This window comes from Apaloderma vittatum, unplaced genomic scaffold (assembly GCF_000703405.1).
Source record: "Apaloderma vittatum isolate BGI_N311 unplaced genomic scaffold, ASM70340v1 scaffold28110, whole genome shotgun sequence".
In the NCBI taxonomy this organism is placed as follows: Eukaryota; Metazoa; Chordata; class Aves; order Trogoniformes; family Trogonidae; genus Apaloderma; species Apaloderma vittatum.
The window spans coordinates 83789-95251 of NW_009696770.1; the positions used below are offsets into that span (position 1 = coordinate 83789).

At 50.0% G+C, this 11463-nt stretch overlaps 1 protein-coding gene across 1 annotated transcript in view; it reads left to right on the top strand.

The window, feature by feature from the left end:
• GNAO1 (guanine nucleotide binding protein (G protein), alpha activating activity polypeptide O) overlaps positions 1–11463 on the top strand; it is a gene marked incomplete at both ends in the record, with an annotated part of 63245 nt that overhangs the window by 36110 nt on the left and 15672 nt on the right. The window contains one exon of the mRNA XM_009876240.1: positions 4685–4845. Coding sequence (XP_009874542.1) covers positions 4685–4845 — 161 coding nt within the window. The remainder of the gene's footprint in view (positions 1–4684; positions 4846–11463) is intronic.

Consider the following 11463-nt stretch of genomic DNA (forward strand, 5'->3'; position numbering starts at 1 on the left):
GGAGAAGGTTGTCTCTCCTGCGATGCACAGCAGCTGCTTCGTGCCAGACAGATTTCCACAGATTCAGAGGTCAGCTCCGAAACACAGATGTGTGAGAAAGAGAGGGAGAGGGAGGGGGAGACTCATACGTGTAGCTATTTATTCAAAATTCCTATGGACTTGGAGCTGGGCCCTAGATGTCTCTGCAAGAGGCGTATTCACCAGCCCTGCTCTGTTTCCACAATTCATTCAGGCTGCAAATGCCATGGAAATAACTGGCTTGTGAGGTGATGAAGCCACCCTTCAGCTGGGAAGCAGGGTCCAGATTTCTGAGAGGCTCTGTAGGGAGGTATTCTGTTTATGAGCCAAGTTCTGCCCTCAAGTTTCTCACTGGAATAGCAGAGGCATGTACTGCTGTGCTGTGAGGTCAGGACAAGGGTCCCCCAACAAGGTGCCCCGCCAGGGGAATCTTTTGTGCTGGGTGCTTTCAAGACATCCATTTGATTTCCCCCAGGTTCCTGACGGATGATGGCCACTACTTTTTTCACAAGATTGCTTGCTGCTGGCTAGTACCGCGCCTCTGGTTTGTCTTGCGCCACCAGCACAACCCAGTGCTGATCTTCTCCCCCAGCCGCAGGGATTTTCTGAAACGCTCGCAGATGCAGCTTTGCACAACCAGCCACCAGAAGAAATGTCCCCAGTGTTAACCTTTGAGATAGGCTGAGTGACAAGTATGATTAATCAGAGTAAATAACAGCAAAAATGGTATTTACTGGGATTCACCAAAAGGAAAGCACAGCGCAGCGCCTCTGCGGGTGTGCGTCAGTGCAGCTCTGTAGGGGTTAGCAGGTTTGTACCACAGAGCATCAGGCTTTGCCTTGCCCTTAAGTTTTCCCCTTCCAGAAGACTGTTCCTTTCTGAAGAAAAGAATCCCCTAGTTAGTGTGCAGGCAACTTCCCAGCATCAGATCCAGGATTTACCCTGAGATGGCCAGAGCGATGGGGACCTGAGTCCCAGTGCAGGCCTGGGGCAGCCAGGGCAGGAGCAGCCGTGCTGGCGCCTTCGTGGGCACAGTCCATGGTGAAGCACAGATAATTAGGAGTGCTCTGTATCAGCGTGATGAAAAATAACTTGCTCGCAGAGACAGACGTGACCGCCAGTAATGCCGGGCTGCTAGGAAGAGCCCCTCTCCCTTCCAGCAAGGTAGCAAATTAATTGGGCTGTGTGGCTGTTGCAAGCGAAGTCACAAGTTTGCTTGCTGAGCACAGCCTGTGTGCTCAGTGACAGTGACATATGGGAGACAATTAAATAACTGTGGTTATGTCCAGGTTAGTGAGAAAACAGATCCCCTTATGAACTGGATTTATACCATATGTCTGGTGCAAAGGTAGACGCATGACACTTGGTTGGTTGGAAAGGAGAGGTGTTCTCCTCCCACGGAGCTCACCAGCTTCTCTTCTTGTTCACATCTGCCGATGGATTTCCCTGTCATGTAAAACCCCACCCAGCCCTGGCCCTGCAGAGCCCCTCCATTCCCTGGCTGGTGTAGAACTTTGTTCTTCAACAAAGGGGTTTTTGGTCTTTTAGCTCGATGTCTGGATGTAGAATTTCCCATCCCAGGGGTTCTGAGCTCAGCCGTTTCCCCAGGCCAAGCCCAGCCAGCTCTAAGTTCTCGCGCTGTAGGTGGGCACATTCAGGGGTGACCCAGAGCTCAGCAGACCCCACTCTGAGTAACAAAACAACCTGCTACAGCAAAATGCAAACCCTTGGGAAGCGGCAGCAGGATGGGAAGGCTGCGGGGATGGGCTGGGATGCTCCTACCAGGGAAGAAAACCAGCCTGAAGGAGACCAGCCCAAGCCCTAGTCCTCCTCCCAGCCTGGTTTTTAGCTCCCAAGGTAGCTGAAAATACCACCGTGATATTCATTAGTGAAAAGCCCGTCGGAAGGGAAGAGCAAGGCAGGAGGAGGGGCGGGTTGGTCTGTTTTGTTTTGCTTTATTTAATTGCTGGCTTGAGTACAGAGGCAGAGCGTGGCAGGAGGCTCGGCTCCTCTCACCTCGGGAAAAGCAGGGAGCGCCAGACCCGGGGGAGGCGGGAAGGGAAAAGTCAATCAGGCAGTATTTAAAAATCTACCTGCTGGGCCCAGGGGGGGCTGGAGATTTTAATGTCATTCCCAGCTTGAGACGCAGCCTGGAGAGTGAGAAAAGAAAGGGGTACCTTCTCTTCTTGGATCCTTAATTGCTCGTTAAATCATCTAACAAATGCCTGAGCTCCTGGATGGCCCCATGCTTCTTGACAGAGGGGCTTCATCCTTGGCAGGGGGGAGCAGGATTTTTAAAAACACTTGTCTCACCTGCTTTTTTCGGGACTATGGAATTGAGAGTTCAATGGTTCACTCTGCAAGATAAAACTAAGTCTAGAATGTTTTTATTACCATTCAGCGGGAGCAATAAACTTTCCTACGAGCTGTTCCCCGGCTCCAGCCTGTCGACTCTCGGTCTGCCTGGCAGGGAGCTGCTTGTGCTGCAGGAAGGCAACCTCTCCCATTCCCAAAAAAGGGACCTCAAGCAACTGCTGGGGAGCACGTACCAAAATAATCCCCTGCCCTGTGAGCTCAGCCCCGCGTCTGGCCCAAGCAAACCTGCTGATGACAGCCAGAGGTGCCTCTCCCTGGTCACTCCCATTGTGCCCTGCCTTGTCCTCAAACCCTCTTGTGTTGGGTCCCAAATCACAGGGGGCTGCCCCAAGTCTCGGTGGTGGAAAAGGTGAGGCAGCTCTTTCCTAGCCCAGGAAATGCAATGACCGTGCTGTTCCTTCTGAAGCTTTGCAGAAAGCCACCTGCACTTAAACCCGTAAAGCTCGGAAGAAGCCCAGACCCTGCCCATAACAGTGGGAGGGCTTCATATGTGCTTTGCCCTCACAGACAAATAGATAGATCTGTGACTTACACCTGCAACACCCCCCTGGTAGTCAGGATCACAAATGAAGGACCTCCCTCATACCTGACGGAACGTGTGGAGGCTTCTTCTGCACCACCCATGCACAAGCAGCGGGGCTGTGCCAGACTGCATGCCCGAGCGGGCTGGCCATTAGCAGGTTTTGTGTTATTCAGAGGCCGTGAAACGAGCGGAGTTACAGCAGTGCAGGCAAACTGTACCGATGATTTATGAATATTCACTGAGCTCAGGAAGCACTCCGGGGCAGAAAACAAGCTTTTGAAATTAACTGGACTCTTCAAGGTTCTTCGTTTGTCTTGGCTTTGAGGTGTGAGTCACCAGCCCTGCTTCTCCAAACCGAGCAGAGCCTGCACAGAGGGCTGGCGGAGCGCGCTGAGATATGAAACATTCTGCAAGAAAGACTTTTTGTTCATAAAGTCTTCAAAGCGGAAAGACTCCACGCCTTTAAGTTTTATGGGTGGTGTCTCCATACAGTACTGACACTTCTTCAGCCCATAAAAAGACTGAGGGGGGAACTTGAGGCTCTTTCTCTGAGTGTTGAAATCTCCAGCAGCTCCAGTGCCAGCGGCTTGGAGCCCTGTGATTTTTCAACAATTTCACTATTCAATAAAGAGAAGCTGTGAAGGAGTTTTGGTCCTGGTCATGCAAAGCCGTATCATACACCTTATCCTTCCCACCCATGCAATTACTGCGGTGCTCTCCAGCGTTGGCACTTTTCTCCTTCTAATTGTACCTATGACCCAAGAAGGAACCTGCTTTTCCAATTAATTGTAGCAATAATAATTGGGTTTGTTTCAGCTGGCAGAAATAGGAGAGTTTTTCCAAAATTTTCAAAGCAATGGAAGGAAATCTCTGCAGATTAGCCAACACCCCCGGGGTTTCAGGAGTCTGGGGAAGATGGAGGAGATCCACTTTATGCAGAACAAGTGGAGAGGGGTTATGAATTTGGGTGTCCTCCTTTGCTGACGAGTGAGGTGTCAGCTGCTGTGGGCTGAACTGAAGAGCTGAACTCAGCCATTCCAGGGCTGTCTAGACATTCCCATCCTCAATCTGAGACATCTTGCGGACCCAGAGCATTGTCCTCCAGGAAAAGTTACTGTTCCCAATGAATCACATTTTTCTCACCAAAAAAAGATTCCATCCGATAAGGGCCAGCTGGCCCTGCCCTCGCTGCCATACTCCTTCCCTGCGGGAGATTCCTCTCCCTCTGAGTCACAACACGTGACAGCCAGCCAAGGTGGTCTGTGGTAATGAGAATTAGCCCCTGTAGCAGGGGCTCATAGCACAGAACAAGAATTCAGGAAAAGCGGTAAATCAGCATCTGAAAAATATTTGCTTTTGGGGCCTTTCTGCTGGCCTTTCTGATATGCCCAGCCCCTGCTTCAGCGAGGTTAGACACTAGGTTAAAAGCAGCATCACTGCAGGATATGCCTCACTTTGCTAACAATTTGAAAAGTACATATATGAATTTCCTTTTGTTCCCAAGAAGCTACACACACACACAGTGCCAACTGGTATGTCTGCTGAATACTGAATATTTGTTGGCGTGATTGCACAAATAAACTCTTTCCATTCCTTGCTCTGTCCTCCTTTGGCCCTTTCCACAGGATCGTTAACAGTGTGGATCCTAAAGCCCCACCCCAAAAAACAGAGCCTCTTTCCTCCTCGTTTGGTGAACTGTTTCTGAAATGTCTGGCTCCCAATTCTGCCTTGAGCATCTCCGTGATCTCTTGTTTCGTTCCTCTGCAGGCTGATGCCAAGATGGTCTGCGATGTCGTAAGTCGGATGGAGGACACAGAGCCCTTCTCTCCAGAGCTGCTGTCAGCTATGATGAGACTCTGGGCAGACTCTGGGATCCAAGAATGCTTCAACCGGTCCCGGGAATATCAACTTAACGACTCAGCCCAATAGTGAGTATCCCTGTCCACGGTCTTTTTTGTTAAGAAGCTGCATTTGGGCTTGTTAAAGGTTTAACTGAAGTTAATGACCTTATAGCAGCAGATGCGAACACGACTCTGCTTGCAGTCTGGGATGCGTGTTGTGTCACAGGCTGCTGCAAGGCAGAAGGGGTCAGGTAGGACATTTGTGTCCCCTCTGGCCAGTCCATGACCCCAAGGCCAGGTTCCCAAACTGCTCCCAAATGGCTCAAGGTAGGTTTGACTTGGATCTAGTGAGCAGGAGCAGATCGACCTAGGGACATGACTGATGGCTCCTTCGTTTGTCTGGCAGGTGACAGAAGGGTGTGATCTCGTGCTCTCTCTAGCGGTACAGCTCACAGGGTTGCGTTTCTGACAGTCATACTCTGTGCTGACAGGCAGCTGGGTTGCCACCATGGCAATCTGCTTTTACAGTGGCGTTGCGTTAGTCTCATAATACCGTTGGTGGCGTCTCTTTAGGGACCACATCCAGATTGGTTTTTATGGTGACTGTCTGAATCCCTGGCTTTGGTTCATCCCATCCTAAGGACGGAATATCTACCCCTAAGCAGCTGCTTTGCCTCTGAAGAAATGTTGAGAGCCTCCCCAGTTTTAGACTCGTTTCGACAGATAATTCATCCAACCTGTTCGCCTACACCTAGGCAAGGAGGCTAAAGCTTTTCATCCCAGAATTTCAAGCGGATCAGGCAAAGTGTCCTTGGCCCTGTGCTGTGTCTTGGGCAGTAGTCGGTAAAGCCTGGTTAAGTACAAGCATAAGGAACGAGCAAGCAGAGTGGTCATTTCCCCAGTTAATCCCTGGACCTTCTGGCAGTCGAGGAGATAGAGGCTTCCCTAAATGGTGATGGGGGACTGCTGCGTCCGTCCTTTTTGCTTTCACAATATCCCGTGTCAACATGTTCACCAGCTGACTAATGGAGGCGATATTGCGTGTTTGGATTGCCTGCTTAGGGGTTTCCTGCATATCTATCAAAACACAGACCCAAGCACCGGCGTGGCTGGTGGTTTTCTTCTGTGTGGGAGGCCTGACCGTCCCCAGTCTGCACCGACTCCTCCCATCCAAGCTGGCAGGGCAGTCAGGGAGCGCAGGATTATTTCGGCTCTTGCAGCGCTGCAGCAGAAGGCGAGTGATGACACATCGCTTGGCAGTGACCAAAAACCAAATGGGAAACCTTCAGATGTGGGGTTGGAGTCACAGCATCCTACCCAGCCGTTTCTCACCGTGAGCGACTACATCTCAGCGATGATCCTGACGTTAGGCTGCCTTTTAATCACTGCTAGGTGGACGCCCGTGTTTAATCTGTATTTCACTGCCTGTAATCGCAAAAAAATCTCTTTTTGTTTTTGGGGTTTTGGTTTTTTCACAGAAGAAGAATCCGATGGCATAAACATACCTTTAGAGATATAAATTAGATTAAATGCCAGTCCTAATTGCATTACAACCTTGTGGAAAATTCTTCAATTGCTCTAGAGCCAGTTACCTTGAGGAAACTATTTTGATTTTCCTTCCTTGCAAGATAGCAGCTGAAAATAATAAGCCCAGCCCTCCCAATGTGACCAGCTGCTGGGCAATTCATCAGCAAGAGCTCCAAAACCACGAGCAGTTTCTAGACGTCACCCGGGGAGGCTCTCTGCTGTGGCTTTCACAGCAATACCAACATGTGGTTGCAGCCCAGCAAAATGAATTTCGGTGTCATTAATAAAATCTCTCGCATCCAGAGTAGGCTGCGCGATCCCTCTGTGCTGCCTCTCTCCTCAGCTGCGCTGTGCATCACGCTGCAGCTGGGGCACTTGCTTTCTCCGGGCTAGGTCGGATGACGAAGCCGACTTTAACAAAGTCCTTCGCGTTTAGGGACCTGCGGCGGTTTCAGGAGCCGCTGGTGGTTCCGTCACCGGGAGCGGGGCTGCTGTCACGGGGCAGGGCACTGCAACACGTCCCGCGGCACCTCCCGGCCCCGGTGCCATCACACCAGATGGTGATGCAAGTGAGAGCTCAGTCGGCGCTTATTTACGCCCGGTGGACTCCCAGGGAAAAGAGGCACATTTTTCATTTAATCCTTCGATGCTTTGGGGTTGTTTTCTTCTGCATGAGTGAAAGATTTGAGACAGTTTTCTGTTGTTGGCTTTTTTTAACCCTCCCCTGGGAAAGGGCTTGTCTTTATTGACACTCATATTGGATTTAAAACACTAGCAACTACGAAATGTGTTTTCATTAGGGCTGAGAAAAATAAATTCCAGACAAGAGCTGAATCCGAAGTTCCCCAAAGTTGGAAAAATAGTGAGAGGCAGCTCGCTGGAGTAGCATCACTCTTATTTCAAGTTTCCCTTGGTGTTAAGCCACGGGGACTGGTGTTTCGCTGGCAGGAGGGGAGTTAGTTGTAGGAGTCAGAGATGGTTCTCCATGGCTGTTCAGCACAGGAGCGGTCTCCTATGAGTCAGCGCTGCCGTTATCCTACGTCGCTCTTCCACTGTTTTACTGTGGGGTTTTTTTACATGGGCCAAACAACGGGCCTTCTGTCACAGCACCTGGGAGACAAAGTCACAGGCTAATCTACAGCCTGCAAGAGCTAGCAGCATGGCTCTTATTAGTCTACCATTAATCTCACTGAAAATAGATTTAATATTTTATATTAGCCTAAACAAGAACTGAGTAATAGCTCCTCTCTCCTATCTAAGATGGGCAGGAGGACATTGCTTTCTACTCGCCCATGAGTGCCTGCCTAACGGTGTGGACTCCCCTGCAAAGCTCTGCTTCTTATAGGCTCAGCCTGTCCTTAGCAAGGATTTCGTAGCTACTGGGAAGGAACAGTAGAAAAAAGCACTTTTGCAAAGAAAAAAAAGACGGCTGAGGAAGAGGGGAGGTTCTGTAATGGGCCTCCTGTGTCTTGGACAGCAAAAAATAAAACCATAAGGACAGAAGAAGAAGAGAAGGGAAGAGAGTAAGATGTAGCACTTGGTTTCATCTTTCTTTGTTACTGCATTTTTTCGTCGTTCCCTAAGGCAAATTTATGGGTGGGTTGAGTTCCACATTCCTAATCTCTTGATTATGTTTTTATTCCGACTTCGTCTCCTCTTCCTTTCTTGTCTCCATGCCTAGGAGCTAAATCTACCTCTGATCATCAAAGAGCCTGGGCACTGCTGATGTCTTTTTCTTCTCTAGCCAGTTTCTGTCTGTGGAAGCACATCTGTGACCCACATTTTGCTTTCAAAACCAGCGAAATAGAGGTTTCCAGCTGGTTTCCTTAATCTCCTACTTTTGTTCAGGTTTTTAAATTGTCTTGTGTTTCCTAGCCTCGAGTTCCTAGCTAGCCTGGTCAGTGGAGTACAGCACATAGGGCAAGTTTGGTCTCAGCCACCCAGGGATGGGACCTGCTTTGAACAGCCTCGAAGCTTCAGAAGGGGAACGGAGCAGACGGAGCATCAGCACAAGCACCGGTTCTCCGTGTGCGTATCCAAACAGGCGCGGGCCCTGCGAGATGTGTAGGCAGAGACAGTTTGCAAGTACACAGACACAAAAAAGCCAGGATCCATCTCAAGTTATTCTCCTCCTGCTTCCAAGTACATCGAAAGATCATTTGATAATGCCAGGGCTGTGAAACTACCGTGAAAATGTGAAATATTTTAGGCCTGCATTCAAGCCATCCGTCTTCACACATATCAGAGGTGTCAGGGCTAGGAAGCTTTGGCTCTCTCCGTAGGGAGTGAGGGGAGGGAGAGATGCCTCCAGAGAGGGATACAGACCTCCCTGCTCCCTGGAGAGAGAGAGGTGCAGTTGTGTCGGCTGCTCGGCCATAGCTTCCCGCAGCCCTGACGTCCCAAATCTGCCAAATACCGAGCCCACACTGGAGAACGCTTTGGTCGCTCCAACTTCAGGAACTCCTCTGGCAGTGCCTGGGAGAAAAGCGGCCCCAAACTCAGATGAAAACACTGCAGTATCTTCCTTCTCACCCTGTCTCATGTGGGACTGGTTTCTGATCTCTTTTCCTTGCGAAAGAATTGTCTTTGCGTGATGATATCACCTTCCCTACTGATGCTTATTGCATCCCACATGCCAACACGCACTTTGCATCGAGAAAACAGTTAAGAAAGTAGAGCCAGATGTTGTTGTGGTGAACGGCTTCCAGACTGAGCCCTGACAAGACAGTATTGGAACAGGCTGCCTGGAGAGGCTGTAAAATCTCCATCCTTGAAAGTCCTCAGTGCTGAGCCACCTGAGCTAACTTTCAAACTGAATTTAAATTGAAAGTTAACTGAATTTAACTTCTAAGCTGGCCCTGTTTTGAGCGGGGGGATGGTCCAGATGAACTCCAGAGATCCAATCCAAACAGGCATCTGGGATTCTCTTTTGGTTTTTTTCCCCTCTTGTTCTTTTTTCTTGTGACACTGGATTTGAAAGGGAGAAGAGGTCTTCAGGGTTGGCTGCAGTCTCCTGTTCGGAGCTGTGCAGGACAGTGCAGCTCTGTAATCATGCCCACGTCCCTACAAGTCCCACAGGCTAAACGTTTGCCTTGCTGCTGAAGCGAGACGTGGGCATTACGCATGACTATCAGAACATGGTCCGTTTTAATGAGCTGCTGGCTTTCTCAGACTGAAGAAAGAAAAATTATAGGTCAAGGTTTTGCATTAATATTCCGGTCAGGTGCGTAGATTCCATTTTCTCATCACAGCTTTTGCATTAGAATATGGTTTTCTGCGCACTCGTGTTACTCGTGCCTGTCACTTGCACTCCCTTGCATTAATTGGAGGGAGTAGCAGCATAAATAGAACAATCCAATTAATTGGGATGACTTACGTTGCACTGTTTATTGAACAACCCACCTTTGTGTCTCGGAGCCCAAGCACCAGCAAAGCAGAAAGGGAAAATACATCATGACTGGAGATGTAGGTACATTTGTCTGAATTTATGGTTTAATTTACCCCTGTAAGTAAATATGCCCACCAGCTTTGAATAATTAAGTTCCCCCTATGATAAGCAAAACAAAACAGCTCGGAAAGGCGAGAGCTGGCCAACTGGTATCGCCGGCCTTTCTCACTTCCCACAAATGAGATGCAAATAGGTTTCCCGGGAGGAGCACCTCTGGGTCCAGGGCTGGAGGGGGCTATTTCTGGTAAGTGCAAGGTGGGGAGGATGGGGGCAAGACTGAGCATCAGCCTCTGAGCATCCAGCAAGGGCTTGGGCTTCTTTGAGGTCTCCGGCTGCATTACTGTATGCGTAAATAGAGGAATTGCTGTTGTTGGGTGGCTACACCTAGGGCCAAGCACGAGCTGGAGTAAGGTCTTTGAAATCAGCTGGATGTTTTCCAGCATTTCATCCTCAGTCTTCATCCACCTGGAGACCAATTCACTGAAATTGGGTGCAGTCTCTCCAGGGGCTGCCTCTCTTGGCCCAAAGCATGGTGGAGACCATGTTATAGTGTCTTGAAGGTGGGCGTTAAGCAATGCTCGCCCGCCCGTCCCACCCAACACTACCAAGGAGAGCGTGAGGACTGAGCTTCCTCGCCAGAAAACTCCCAAGCGGGAGGAGCAGAGGTCTGGAGGACATCGCCGCGTGTTACAATGCCCACACCGCTCAGCCCCTCGCAGACACCAGCGCAGAGGGGAGCTCCACCAGAGCTGCTCTCTCCTGCCGCACAGCTGCTCCACCCAGAAGCTCAGTCCCAGCGCCAGGCTCTTCCTTTTACCCTTTTCAAGTCACACGTGTGAGTCATTGGCGCAAGGGGGGAACTGACTCAAAAGAAATCTGCTGGCTGGAGCCCATGCGAACTGTAAGAAAAATGAAGGAGAAGGAAAAGCAGGAGGTCCTGTCGCTTGTGAACACCTGGTTTCTGGAGGGCTGTATCCCCTCCTGGTCTGTGTGAAGGTATCTGAGGTGCCATCACTCCCCGAGATAATTTCTTCTGCGAAGAGGAGAAGCTACGAAGGAGGGCTTTGAAGTGGAGCTTGTGACAGCACCCAGCGATGTGGGGGCATCCAGGAAAGCATTCACCAGCTGAGCTAGCACTCCGACACTTTGCTCGCTGCCTTTCCATCTGAAATAGCAACTTCTGCACCCAGCTCCACTAAAAACTCACCACCTTGTAAAATACGGATCTCGCAGGCAAAAACTGGTGGTATAATGTTGTCACGTCCCTCCTCCTAATCCTCCTTTACTCCAAAAAAAATATCTCTAGGATCTGTCTGAAGAGACCCAGGAGATACCACAGCCTGCACTGCAAGGAGGAGCAAAAAGGTACCACAGATAGTTCATTCCTCGGGGACAGAGAGGGAACCGTACCTGCTACCCTCCCTGCTGCTTTTCATTGCTGTGTCCTATCATAACAGTGTTGTCTTTGGCCTGGGGATAAGTGAAACCTTGACATCTTGGCTAAATAAATTGCTATTTAATGACCTGCGATACCAATCAGGGCAGTCCCACGTTTGGCAAAGCTCGCACCCAAAAGGGTAGGAGGCAGGCTCAGGCTGCCTGGAGGAGGGCACACTGCCAGAATTTGGGAACAATCTCTTCTCTTTTCACATTTTGCTTAGAGATGAGGAGCAGCCAGCACCACCAATAAACACAGCGCAGCGCGCTCACCCCCAAAATAAACCTGCTGA